This window comes from Carassius auratus, chromosome 9 (genome assembly GCF_003368295.1).
Source record: "Carassius auratus strain Wakin chromosome 9, ASM336829v1, whole genome shotgun sequence".
Taxonomy (NCBI): Eukaryota; Metazoa; Chordata; class Actinopteri; order Cypriniformes; family Cyprinidae; genus Carassius; species Carassius auratus.
The window spans coordinates 30,890,338-30,905,490 of NC_039251.1; the positions used below are offsets into that span (position 1 = coordinate 30,890,338).

Sequence of the window (15,153 nt, forward strand, 5' to 3'; positions counted from 1 at the left end):
ATATCCCTTATTCTTTTGGCTAGAAATGGCTCCAAGTCAATGCAGTCTTTATAAGAAGTGTTATAAAAACCTTACTGGTTTTTCCAGAATGCTTGGAAACACCACTGGAAAAGTAACGGATATTCGTTGGTCAGAAGGTGCGGGAACCCTGTAAAACAAAATTGTGAGAATTAAAGAGAAATATAATATTAGAAACAACCCAGAACTCAACCTGTATTCCTCTGATACTACAGCTTTCAAGAAACAGATGAAAGATCACGCAACACAGTACTAGAGTTAAATGTATTCAATCACAGATAAAGCAAAGCTCAAATGCGCTCCCTTTATAGAGTCAGATCTGCAAGATTTCACAGTGGTGGCATTAAACGTCCTTTGTGCTGATCCCTATAATGGCTATCAGAGGATCAGTGGGCTTGGAAGTTTGTGTAATGTGATTGTTACGCTCCATTTTCAGACCTAGACAAATGAACTTTCACTATTGCACGGCAGAGCCTCTGGGTTGTATTTTTAAGTTAAGAAATCAATCACCAGGGCCTGTGCTTGCCAAATCATTGCCTGTTTTTCATCCTGTCAAAAGTTTCCACATTAAATTAGATTATTATTAAAGTAGACCTGCTGAAAGAAAACATTTCATTGATATGTGTGATTGTCGTATATGTTACTGCCACATTTACACAGCAAATGGAAGTATAGAAGTGTGTCCTTGTAAAACTACTCAGAGCAGAGGGAATGTTAATGTGTGCAAAATGTAATCTTTAATCATTGAAGGTCTCGGACAGAAGCCAGTAATGAGACGTGTGTTTGTGTGTGTGTGTGTGTGTGTGTGTGTGTGTTTGATTTCTGTGTGGTGCTCCATTAGGAGCTGAGAAATGCTCACAGTGAAGAGATCATGGGAATACGAAGAGAAGAGGAAATGGAGATGTCAGATGAAGACCTGGAAGAAAACCCCTGCAAAAAGATGAGAATGGAGGACACGGGTAGGCCTGATCAGCCACTGATTATCATTATCATGATTCATTGGGATACCAGAGGCAGGGACTGACTGTGGCTAAAAACAGCCCTAGATTTGATGGCCTAACATCTAGTTCATAAACACCGGTTAGGACTGTACAGTGCATTTAAAACAAACATTCTTCAGTAAAAGTCATTGTTAATTAAGAGGAACATGAAATGTTCAAACCTTTTTGCAATGTCTATATAATTGTGATTAATTTTAGGGTTCAACAATAAATATTTCTTTTCTTTCTACTGACCAAAAAAAAAAGATAAAAAAAAATAAATAAATAAATAAATAAATACATGCATAGAAAATATTTGGTTAAGGAATTTTTTTTTTTAAAAATGTTTTTGAAAAAAAACTATTGTGCTTATCTAGGCTGCATTTATTTAATCTAAACAGTACAGTAAAATACAGTAACAGTGTGAAATTGTGAATTTAAAATAAATGTTTTGACTGAATATATCATCAATATTATTTTATAATTTATTCACCTGAAGCAAATCTGTTTACTTCTTTTTTACAGAAATCACTCTAACATGCTGATTTTATCAGTCACCATACATTTCTATACTATCATTTCATCAATTTAATGTGTCTTTTCTGAATAGAAATAATCATATATTAAAAAAAAAATCTTACTGATATCACAATTTTTTTGAACAGTAGTGTATAAATGAATAATAATTCATAAATAAATAAGAATTTGTGAAAAAGACAAATCAGTGTTTTTCCCACCAGCCCTCTACCATATTATTTATTTAATTTGCAACAATAGCAGGAAAATTACAGCCATAAAGAAACACAATGCTGGAAAAACATGGCATATGCTGCAAAACTGACTTGTTTATAATTTTTACATCATTCTTCCTGATGCTTTCAAAGCTACGGTATCACAATTTCACATAACTTCAATAATACATCATCTGTTTCTGCCAGTTAAACATCACAAACCAATGCAGTTTTTATCTGCAAAGCATTGAAACACATTTACAAGATCAGTGGATGTAAGACGTAAGTGAAGTCTGAGCACAGCTCTGGTCCTGCAGGACATAACAGGGACATTATATTGTATAAAATATTCATAAACACTATAAATAATCATTCACCGTCAGTTCATAATACTTAATGGATTAACTAATGAATGGAATCTTCATAAAGTGTCATGTTCATTTTCAGATAGTGACTGTTTAGTGTCTTGTTAAAAATAATTCCCAATCGATTCTTAATTTAATGCAAAATAAATCAACTTGGTTTAATGTGAAACACAATCCTCTGTTAGTCGCAATCAAATCAGCTCCTCCGTGACCACTTGTTTTTTTTATTAGCTTTATTCAAACAGAGCGATCACATCCTTCAGATAACCTTGAGTACAACAGCATTTGTGCTGAGATATCAACGTGAATGATTACACTCTCCCGTCTGCATGTATCCCACAGCAAATCTGATTATGAATGATATTGCTTCAGCAGAGAACAGCGGCAGGAAGTGTCAGGGGATTCTGAGCTCAGCGATATTTCATGACCTGTCACAGCACACAAGCTCTGGCTCAATAAAAGTAGTATTTTCAGTGGCAGGTAGGAATATCTAATGGTTGAGAATATCTAACTGTTGACACAGCACAGTGACCAAGTTGTTATGCAAACTTCACCATCGATTTCGGCTCTCAATCATAATGATTGCTCTAAAGCCTTCCTCGTATATGCTGATCCAACCAGACGGATTGATGTGAGAACTTGTCTTATATGATGCATATTAGATCACACGATAGATCATATGTTGCACCCTACTAGAAGAAACAAAGGTCAGTGAGAACTACTTAAGGTGGTTGAACTAGTCAACAAGTTTAAGCTAGGACAGTTAACTATAACTCATTCAGGCACAAAAGTGTGAATTCATCTTATCTATGCAACAGATGAGATAAAGACCTTCATCCAAGCTAACTTCCTGTCTCTTTCTCTTCCTTCTTGTCTGAGAGCAGTGCTGTCTGCGCAGACGTGTGCTCTGCGGGAGGAAAACGACAGTCTGCGCTGGCAGCTGGATGCTTACAGGAACGAGGTGGAGCTGCTGAAGAAGGAGCAGGGCAAGATGTACCGAACCGAGGAGGATCACACGCAGGAACAACAGCTGCACTTCCTGCAGCAGACCATGCAGAACATGCAGCAGGTAATACACACATCTGAGTGTTCAGCCTCAAGCTGGTTTTGCAACAGAAGTAACACCTTAGATTAGGGAACACCATTCAGCATTAACTAGTTGTAAATCTGGGAGATGGTTTGCTGTCTCAGACGGAGTACAGAAGTGAACTGAAATTGAGCGGAAGTACGAAGTCTGACATCAGGCTATGATTTTTTAGGGTCTTAATGAAATGTCTCTAGTGTGAATCAACAATCATGGAAAGGCTTTGGTCTGTGTCTCGTCACACAGACAGGCATCTGAGATGGCCCCTTTAAAACATAAAATTAAAAAGAGCTTAGCAATAAGACAGTTGTATTTAAGAGACAAGCTGCTTATATTTGCTGTACATCATAAACCTGAAAAAGTTGGCAAAAATGAAAAAAAATATTTTAGTATTTAAAATTTGAATTGCTTATAATTTTTAAATACAGTAAGCTATCAGCTATAATTTTACTATAAGATTATCTTGTTATCTCATCTTGAACCTTCTTGTTATTGTAAACTAATTCAATAAATGCTAACTTGCTAAGTAGTAACACGATGCATTGCCTAGTATAGCAAATGCTGAATGATTAAGATAATATGGGATATAACAACTGTTTTTAAACTAAACTCATGCTCCACTTGTAACTATGATGGTAACCCGCTAAGAAGCAGAAACTTTTTCTAAATAGCATGGTAAAACATTTAACATTACTAAATCTCCCACTTAACATTAATCTTGCACACACACACTAAATTAATTTGAGCATTTACTCACCCTTTCAACTATTTACGCTTTCTACGGCTTCATTTATTTGATCAAAAATACAGTAAAAGCTCTAGTATTGTGGAATAATATTACATTGTAAAAAAACACAATGCAAAAATGCAAAGCTGAATTTTCAGCATCATTACTCCAGAAATCATTCTAATATGTTGACTTGCTGCTCAAGATACATTTATAGAGATCAGTGCTGAAAACAATGAATACTTGCTGAATAAAAGTGTTAAATTATTTAAAAAATAAATAAATACGACTTTGAATGGTAATGCACTCTCTCAGCAGGTGGGTGTTAACTTCCTGCTGACACAGCTGTCTGTACTACAACATGAAGCATGTTTGATATTATTGTCCAGTATTTGAGGCGGACTCATGACTAATCAAATGACCAATTAGATCAAAACCTTTCCTTCATACTGTTTTTTATTTAATTGTATTTTTTATTCCAAGTGAAGCTGTGGGACATGTTTGTCCCTTGTTTATCGCACACAGTTAACTCAATCTCAGTCGACATTGGAGAAAAATCACACCATTGCATTATTCATATTTAAGGGATGGCTGAGATTAAAGAGCCTCCTAGTGTCTTCTCCTGACACATTTAAACATACGAAAAGATCAGTGTGTAAGTGTTCAGTATGCTCTCACGTCAGCGCTCCATCTGCAGCACAAACACTCACACCTCCATTAATTATGTTCTCCATTAATTCTTCATGACGCAGACTGTCATAGTGCAGCCATTAGCACCGGCTCCGGTGAGATCTCTCTCTCTCTCTCTCTCTCTCTCTCTCTCTCTCTCTTTCATTTTACATTTCTACAGTTGCTTTGAAGGCTTTTATGTACAAGATCAATACTAATGTAAGAAATGAGCATCCTTTTTGTGGAAAGAGAGAGATGATGTTCAGGTCTATATAGAGTGCAGTGGACTGTCATTACTTAAAAACTATTTAAAATGTAACATTTTCAACATTGATAATAATAATAATAAATGTTTCTTGAGAACCAAACCAGCATATTAGAGAGATTTCTAAAGGATCACCTGACACTGAAAACTGAAGAAATTATGCAAGAATTTCAGCTTTGCATCACAGGAATAAACTACGGTGCTTGAAATTTGTAATTATATTTCACAATATTAGAGTTTTTTAACTTTGACTTATAATCTTATCAACCTGGAATGTTTGAAGAGTTTAGTATTTTAGTCACACTTTATTTTAAGATCCTTACTATTAACAAACCTTTAACTATGACTTCTGCCTCAATAAACTCCTAATTTGATACTTATTAATAAAGCTATTAATGCTTATTAATAATATTTAGTAAGGTAGTTGCTAAGTTTAGGACTAGGGATCTAGAATATGGTCATGCAGAATATGTGCTTTATACGTACTAATAAACAGCTTCTATGTTAATAAACTTCATGCTAATAAGCAACTATAAAAAATGGTCCCTATATAGAAGTGTTACCTGTATTTTTAAGTGAAGCAGAACATCGAACAAGCTAAATGGAGAACAAGATTGTATTTGCTGAATATGGAAAAGATTGAATCGTGAAAAGTGCAAGAATAGATGTTGTTATTGATTTCTGTGAGCATGGTTTAGGGGTAACAACTTTACTTTTAAAATTCCATTCTTATCCTTTTCATTTCAATAAATGCTATAAAAAGCTATAACCACATGAACTTTTGAACGGACATACGAGTCTGACTCACCCCACCTCCTCTTTGTGATCTTTGTCATTTGCAGTGCAGTGATGTTTGTGTGGTGTTTGTTTATGAGGGCACCACACGGCCCCACGCGCTGCTCATCGCTCCAGCCATCTGCTCTCTGTTGCTCACGATGCTGTTTGTCTCCACAGCAACTGCTTCGGCTCCAGGAAGAGCTGAAAGGGAAGGAGCTGGAGCTGGAGCAGGCCAGAGATGAGCAGCACTACCTAGAGGGAGAGGTCCTCAGCCTCAGGGAAAAGGTGGGACAGACTTCATGGCCAGATTGCCAAATAATCTGCATTTCCATATGCATTATAGTTTTATTTGAGGGCAAAAACAATGGTTATGAGGAGCAGTGTTGGGAGAGCTACTTTGAAGCTGCTATTTTACCCTTTTAGATAAACTACAAGCTTAATATTTTGCAGGACTATTATTTTGCAATCAGCGCAGTTATATGGTAAAAAGCAATGAGGATTCCAATTAGGGGAACAAGAATTTATTGTTTATTGTTATTATTATTATTATTATTATTATATTTTTTTACAATAAAATTAGAAGAAAAAACAACCTATGATTTACATAACTGATCAGAAATTGTAGTGATAAAAAAACAGCATTTAACTAAAAATTATAGCTTTTTTTATTATAGTAACAAATACACTCTAAAGACAAATATTTCAGCAAAACATAAAAAAAAGTATGCAGCAGTAGGCATCAGTCTTTTGAGTTATGAAAACTTATCAAACTAACTAATACAACTGGGCTTTACCAACAAACTGCATTGACTTAGAAGTTTTTTTTTCTTCTTCCAACTAAACTTTAACTAAATGTTGGCCCTGGGACTAATTAATCTTATATGTATCAGTTTAAAATGAACAGCAGGAAAAGCATTTTTAGAGTGAATTATAATAAAATTTAGTATAGCTCTACAAAAAAGAAGACATGAAACTGTCATGTCTGTTATATATCACAAAAGTGGGCAAATTGGGTGAAAAACATGTCATTGAAGAATGTCTTTATTTCAGTTTATCATTACGTTTTAACCTTCTCTATATTTTTCCCTTTTTTGCATCAAAATATAAAGACTATAAGTGATTCATTTAACTATAATATAACGCAACACTTACTTTTGGCCCACGGCTCTTGATTCTGTTTTGGTCTTTCGTAGTAAAAAGTTTGGCCTCCACTGTTTTACATTATCCATCAGAATGAATCAATTCACTTGTTCGGATTTCCCAATGCTTCATTTGAGAGAAGTAGTGAACATTTCAGACGCGCTTGTTTGATCAGTTCACTCGACTGTAAAACTTCACATGCAATACATAATTGTGTCTCTGCTCGCTGGAAAAAGTAGCCTTTAGTTACTTCCCAGCACTGGTAGGGAGTTACTGTGTAGATGGACACAAAGCCTTATGTAAGCCATTAAGAGCACTGTTCGCTTCAGATATGCTGCATTTTGGCAGTGTCTGCCTCCTCATGTGTGACAGCGGGAAGCTCTGCAGCCCGGGGTCACTTACTGTCCTCACTCCCCCTGTGCATGCAGAGAGAAACACAACTCAACATGGCAGCAGGAGCACAGGGTGCACACACACACACACACACACCTGAAAACAGAGGCACATAAACAGCAACACACACAAAAGGACCAAGACAGTTTTTGGTCTCAAGATGAATGTGCTTTGTTGTGGCTGCAGAAGGGGAACAAGGCTACACTGGAGAGCCAGGTTGTTCGTTTCTACACTAGACAATACGCAGTAACATACGCCCAAAATATGAAAAAAATATATACGAGACTATATGTACTGAAAACATGTACAGTGGCCTCCAAAAAGGATTCAAACAGACACAAAAGTCAGTTCTCTTGTGAAAAAGAAGTATACACATGCTTTTTAAAACAGTAGTTATTACAGAAATAATATATTTTAAAAGAATGAACTTAAGTGCAATTGAATTTAAGCCAAAACATGCTTTAATGTTATTTCTATTGAAACTTGCATGTCATTTATTTAAATGTTTATAATTACATATGTGTAATGAAGTTGCAATTTAGTATGTTTAAAATATATTAACTATAAGTAAAGTATTGTATAACAAAAATAATATAATCATGTGCTGTATTATGTTAGTTAAAAACATCTAAATAAGTGTACTTTGACAACAAAAGACAATTAAATGATTTAAAATTCATAAAAAAAGTAAAAAAAAATAAATAAATACAAATTCAGATATGTTCAAATAAATTTGACATTTACTGATGTGAAATTTTTTAAAGTATACTTAAAGGTGTACTTATCAAATTTTGCCTGTAGATGTTAATATTTGAAAGCACCAAAACAAAGGCCCATTCCCCAACAGGACCATGCCCCTATTTTAATATCTCCGCCCCATATGTACAGTATGTGCACAATCATGGCAATGACCATCGCGGAAACAAGCGAAGATGACACACAAGCATATTCAACCAAAAGCCAAAGGAGATAAGTTGTGTGAATCTACAAATTTACTATACATTTATACTACTACTTACATATATACATATATATATATATATATATATATATATATATATATATATATATATATATATATATATATATATATATATATATATATATTTGCAATTAACATGCAATTAAGTATAAGAAAACATTACATTAATTTCACACTTTTCATTTCTATATTATTTCCATTATAAGTCTTCTTTTACGAAGTATGCAAAAGAGTAATTTTTCAAAAGGGGTGCATTAACATTCTGCCTCTGTGGGCGCTTCATTCGTTTTTGAAAGAAAGCAACTGAAAAGTAATTTCCACAAACAAGTTGTGAAAGTAAGTTGTGACCTTTGACCTTAAAAAACGCATTCGTATCTATTGAATAGACTGTCTGTCACTTACAGCTTCTTTATCCATGTCAAATTCAAAGTGGTGTCCGCCTTGATTAAGATCTATAGAGTTGTTGTCACTGAAGACAGATGATCTGTTCTCTCTGTTGCAGAGCAGCACAACATGACACCTTATCATTTGTGCCAGTACAGACACAGGAAATAATGACCAGCCTTGTTTACCCCAATTTCCTAACAGCAGACGTTGGTTTGCATGAATGTTATTTGACTGAGATAACAGGAACATCAATAGTCGTGGAGGTCCTGTGGAGCCCATACTGTATTGTGCTCCTACACAAACCCACTTGCACCAGTATTTTTAGAGCCAGATGTGGTGTGCTTCAATTTTTCATACTGCTTTGACCTTCTACAGACACCCTGGCCATAATGTATGGAATCACAAATGTGTTTCATTAACCCTTTTCACACAAGCATCCATTAAAAATGTAGTGTAAACTTGGCCCACTCAAGGCCAGACCGAGGTTTCCCAGAGGTTACACTGTCTGCGAAGCTCCTTCACAGCTGTACTGCAAAATACGATTGGGTCTGGAAGTGAGTATTTCTGTTTTTTTTTCTTGACAGCTGTTGAATGCCATGGAATCAGTAGACTTGTCAAACCACAACTCTGAAGGCCATGAAAAGGTAAGTCAGACTGATTCTGCATAACGCCCAGCGTCCATCATGTCACTGACATTCACCAGTGAGATAAGTCTGCACTACCAGCACACATCAAAAGAGGCATGTGAACCGCTAACATTGCATCATCTCTTCATTTCTCTTCACACCATGAGCTCTCTGGCAGAAGTTAATTTTAGACTACTGATCTGTATGCTCTGTGAGAATATGGGCTCCCTCTGCTTTTTCTGCATAAAATAAAGACTCCCAAACTTAAGAGTGCTGCAGAGAGTCAGTAATTTAATTTCACTTCATTGATTTAACTCCATTAAATATTTCTCTTTTAAATCTGTAAACCTATAAAATAAATAAACTCTCTGCTACTGATAACACTATAAACACTTAAAAGATTTGCACATGATAAACACATTTTTTAATAACTGTCTGACCTCATGTTAAAGTGCTGTACAATCTACTGAGGCAGACAGTAATGTACACAGATTTTAGTTTCAGTGTTATTTTAGTGTCATTGAGGTATTAAGTTTTATTAATATTCTGAATCAGTTTCTATTTTTAAATTTACAGTACCATTTTCACATTCATTTTGGAGTTGTAGTAAAAAAAAAAATATTATTATTATTATTATTTTTAAGAACTGTTGTCTGGACAACTAACAAAAATAAAAGTTTTTGTATATATTTTTATTTTATTTCAATTAACATTTATTTTTAATGCTTGAACAGACTTAAGCTTTGACTATAATATTCACTGCAGTTTCTTTACATCCAATTATATATTTATAAATTGTGATTATAAATTGCTATTCTAGAATATTATAAGTACTGTAAGTCCTGCATTGATTTAGTTCTCCACATATTCTGTAGCTTACAGAAAAAAAAATTAAAACATAAGCACTAGACATAAAGCGAAAACAGCATCTTTATCTCTATGCATTTGACAGCGAATAGGAGATTGTTTTCTAGTCCTTTAAAGAAACATTCTTCACTTGAGACAGATTACCTAGAGTGATTTTAGAGGACTAAAAAATATGTATTTAGTCAAATTTTTAACTGATTCCACCTGTATGGAAAAAAGCTTTTTCCGTTTTTTTGGAAACCACATTCAAAATCCACTTAGCTCAAAAATCAGCGGGGGCATATGTCCCTTCGTTCTGAAAGGGCATGATGTAAAAGTTTTGCAAAAGTTTTCTTTCAAGAGTAACTGAATTTTTAATATATGGCTAAAGACACACGAGGACTGCTGCCTCCATTTAGATTTTCTTTTTCGCTGAAGGTTTCTAAAAATGCACAGCGCAAGGATGTTTGATTTAACCTCTATGTAACTTATGGTCTGGCATCTTGAGCAGCATCTTGGAAGACGAGCCTCTTGAATGTCAATAAGCAAAGATTTCTCTGAACGCAGCAGAATGCGGTGCATCCTCAGTAAAGATTAGCAGGCATGCCCCACCAACTCAACAGTTTGCATGATCCCATCTCTCTCTTATCTGCTTTGTGAAAGTTCCTCTGCATCCTGATGTGTATTTTTCCTTTGTATGCATGTGTACAGGGAGTCAATGGCACTGCGGCACTCTACCACCATCGAGAGAAGAATAACGACGCGGTCATTTGGGGTCCTTTGAGATCAGAGAAAGAGGCTCTCTTGCTCGGTAATTATTCCAACTCCGCTTCATGCCGTTTTGATCTATAAAACATCTTGAGCCATGTGCCGAGGGGCTTGAATACCAGATGGGCTTGGAGGATTGAGTCCTAGCTTAAAAGCACAGGAGCAAGCAGGTGCACGAGCAGCCAAGCAGTTGAACGCAGTGCTGTCCAGCCAGTATTTGAAGCACTGTGATAACAATGACTAGGACAGCTCCCAGCACCTTGGCCTTTCTGTCATGTTTTTAGATGATGATCCTCAGGAGGAGCTCAGGGGAGCTGTTCTTCTTTTTGCAAGGCGCATCATTGGCCCAGAGAAGACCACATATCCTTCGCTCTATCCAATGGCTGCACAACACCGCTGCTCGCAAAGAGGACACATATACTGCACTGATGGAGTAAGGCCCTCAGCCAGAAAAGCGAAACTCATTCGAGCAGAACAAAGTGAAGGGACGGACTGAAGAACACAAATTGTTTAAGTCTCCAGGCGATCCCGTTCTAGCTCTGAAAGGGACGTCTAATGCAGTTATTGGATTAGCTTGCTGTGCAAACATCATTTTGTATAAGCTCCCTCGGTTAGGCCATTCAAATGAGTTTGTTTGGTTAGATTTCTCGTACGGGTATGCAAAACAGATATGTTTCTCTCGGTAAGCCTGGCGCAGACATATGGAGTTGGCTCGGCTGTTCTGCATTGAATTTTAAGATCAGAGCGGACATCTCGAGACTCCCCTTCCCTCCCCAAGTGCGGCTCTTGGAAATTAGGTCTTGCGGAGGGAATTGAATGAGGTTCCTTGATAATTGGTGGCGTTACGGCATATAAATCAAGGAAATAAATATTGGCTCGGGCCCCTCAGGCAAGGCACTATATCCTGTGCCTCTGCATCAGTGCTTTACCTTTGCAGGACCTCTCTAAAGTAATCAGCTTAAGTGGGGGAGGGATGGTGCTTCTGCTCCAGGCGGCATATTTATGACTCTGCCACTGCATCTCTCGTCTTGTCTTGCAACATATGTACATTCACAAGCCTGCTCTGCTGTCTGTCTCTCCACACAGGAATCATATCAACCTTCCTCCACGTCCACCCATTTGGAGCCAACATTGAATATCTGTGGTCTTACATCCAGAGACTTGATACAAAGGTGATTATTTGTTTTAATTCAGTGGATAGTTCACCCAAAAATGAACATTCTATCATCATTTGCTTACCCACATTACAAGACTTTGGTTAAACCTCAATGACAAAATAACATGTGTGCATTAAGCCTGAGAGATTTGTCTCTACATTGAAAGTCATTTAAAACCAAGCCTTTGAAGATCCAAAAAGATCATAGAGGCATCATAAAACTAATCCATATATGTAAATTGGGCAATTTAATCCGAGTCTTGTGAAGAGACTTTATACGATGAACAGAATTCATAGGCTTTTATTTACATATAAACACATGGATACAGCACTTTGCATATGGTAAACAAAAGCTCATTAGCACAAACCTCATTGGTTCTTGTGCATCAGAAAATAAATGAAATTTTAATTCATTTTGACATCATGAGTGCAATGGAGTTGGTAAAATAAAAGAAAATATATATATATTTTTTGCAAGAAATCTTTTGAAATTAGTATATAATTCTAGTGTATATTTAGTAGCATATACTAATTTATTAAAATATGCTACTAGACAAAAAGCAGTAGTTTTTATTTATTTTTACATTTGGGTTCAAACGGCATCTGCCATCTTTCAAATACTTAGCAGATAAACACATTTAAAATTGAGGAAAAGGAAAAATCCTATAAAAACAGACCAAAAGTATTGATGACTTATCTTCCATGGCATGTACAACTTTTTTCCTAATGGAAGTTTCTCTAGAATAATAATGTCCATCCCCCTAAATTATAAATACCAGCTGCCTCTGATTACAAAATCATTCAATCAATCAGATCAGCTAACTTGAAATGTATTTTCAAGAAATTCCACAAGTTTATCTTGTATCTTCAACTAATAGTAGGGAAAACAAGAAGAATTATAAACTGAAAAAAAAACATGTTTATATACTCTGTTTATACTACAGCAACTGTTTGCCGGAAGAAAATGACAAACATACTAACAAACAAATTAGTGCCTTTAATAAATTTCTAACCGACGACGCAATGGGCAATTTTGTTTCTGTTCATGCACAAAATATTCATCATGGAGCAACATTAACAATCTAAGTGACGCTTTGCTTTGCTCATGTCTCATTTTTCAGATCTCGGCCAGTGAACTTGAAAGACTAATGGTCCGGTTGCCCAACATGTTCAAGCAGGAGTTCAGTGGCGTTGGAGCGACACTGGAGAAACGCTGGAAGTTCTGCGGATTTGAGGCTCTTAAAACGGTGTGACTTGCAGAGCACCATGCACATACACTGAGGCTTCTGGACCTCTGGAGGACTGATCCAGAGTCAGCGACAAGAGCCAGAGCCTCACAGACACAAACAACAGGCTCTACACCCCATACCGCCTCAGATCCGATGGCTGCCGCTCTCCAGAGGAAGTGAGACTCTACGTGCGGCGCCACATCTGATGTATTTACTTGGAAAAGCTCTTTCCAGACTTCTGTACCGATTGCGTAACTTATCTGTCAGTGGCGTCGTCCCTGAAGGCTGGGAGATATCCAGGAATATCGCGCCTCTCGGTTAAAAATACGGAATACTGAATATGGGACACAGATGTGTGATAGCGGCCCTCTGCGCCCATCAAAGCCAGACTGTGTGTGAAGACGATTTCTGCTCTGAAAAATGATTTAATTCAAGGCCAAAGTGCTGGAGCTGATAGACAACAGATGCACAGCTGAAGCTCTTTGGACAGTTTGCTGTGTTTCAGGCCTTGCTTGTTGTGTAGATGATGTATGTAACTATGTAACATGCTCTTTGTGTCTTGATGCACTGTTGTTAAAGTTCTGCTTATATAAATTATGATTTTTAAAAAAATCAATTAAAAACTTTTTATCCAAAATCGGATGTAGTTAGTCGGTGCTAAATTTACTACAATATTAAAAATAAAGGTTCCAAAAGGAGGTTTTGGGTTGACCAGAGAACATTTCAGTAAACAATTCTTATAAGAACTTATTTTAAATATCTTAAAAAAAAACATTTTCCATCATAAATTACCTTTTGTGGAATGGGATGGTAAAGCTTCTTTATTGGAACAAAGATGCCAATAAAGAACCTTTATTTTTAAGTGTTAATAGCGAAATTGAAAACAAAACATTTTGTTGTTGTTTTGGAAGAATTTTGTTGTAGTTTTGGACTACCAAAATTCCATAAATGTCATTCCAGTTCAACAACCTATGGGAGTGCCCAATTTGATTCAAATTCACCCTTGTGAATTGAAAGGCAACCAGTTTGTAAATTCTGGATTTTGCCCAACCCCGTTCCCGTCTGTGTCTCTAGATCTGTCAAAGCTGCCTCGTAGTGTTGTTTCTGTCATGTTTTTTTGATTCATGTCTGGGATAAACAACTGAATGTGGAGCAGAACTTCCTTAATCACCCAGAATATAACAAGCTGTTAATAATGAATGAGAGGGGAGGAGAATGCTGCTCTGTGTGTGTTTAATGTGATCTATTTGCTATTTACATCAGCCACTGAGATGCTGTTAGCAACATAGTAGTGCATTTGAGACCGCCTGAGCCATTTGCATTGTTGCTTGTACCATCACTGCCATTATTTGAGAGTGTTACAGGAAGGATTAATGATCATGGTTCCCTTTAAGACTCATAGGGCAGCTGCACTTTTAAAGGCCCCATTTTGCTGCAAATGCAATGTTAAAGAGTGAAAAAAATCAATTATGACTTTATTAAATAAAAAAGAACTGGAACCCCTCTACCAGAGCTAGAATCTCCAATGTGTGCCTTTGCTGGCAGCCGTCATACTCCAAATGTCTTAATATTCTGTCAGAAATTCTGGGCTGCACCCATGTGTAAACATTGCAATGGCATTTTTAGCATGACTGACAAAATGTTAAAGAAAAGCTTTGGCAAAAACAAAGCAGTTGTCAGATGGATTATGAAAATCAATTGACCAGTGTTTTTAAAATGCAATTAAAAATGTTCAACGTCAAAAAAGTAGCAATATAATTTAAAAAAAGCCCTCAACCAGTCATGACTTACTATTGCTGTTCTGAACGTAATAATAGGAGCTCAGTGAGCAGAACATTTGCATTCCTGAAACTTTCTCAGTATAGAGAATGAAACAGATTAACTGTAATGAAATGGTAATACGCTCAGAGTTAAAGAGGTCAATTTTCAATTTCTAAAAGCAGGCCTTTTAATCCCACTCTCTGTGATGACGGCTCGATATTCAGAAGAGTTATTTCCAAGTGCACACCA

The 15,153-nt window shown here is 36.3% G+C and overlaps 1 protein-coding gene across 3 annotated transcripts in view; it reads left to right on the forward strand.

Annotated features, from left to right (window-relative positions):
* Positions 1-14,914, forward strand: part of enox1 (ecto-NOX disulfide-thiol exchanger 1) — a 94,475-nt gene extending 79,561 nt beyond the window's left edge. For all 3 annotated transcript variants that reach the window (XM_026272496.1, XM_026272495.1, XM_026272497.1), the window contains exons 9-15: positions 860-977; positions 2,979-3,163; positions 5,794-5,901; positions 9,103-9,162; positions 10,702-10,801; positions 11,845-11,930; positions 13,036-14,914. In XM_026272496.1, coding sequence (XP_026128281.1) covers positions 860-977; positions 2,979-3,163; positions 5,794-5,901; positions 9,103-9,162; positions 10,702-10,801; positions 11,845-11,930; positions 13,036-13,167 — 789 coding nt within the window. In that variant the 3' untranslated portion in view covers positions 13,168-14,914. The remainder of the gene's footprint in view (positions 1-859; positions 978-2,978; positions 3,164-5,793; positions 5,902-9,102; positions 9,163-10,701; positions 10,802-11,844; positions 11,931-13,035) is intronic.
* Positions 14,915-15,153: the final 239 nt, after the last annotated feature.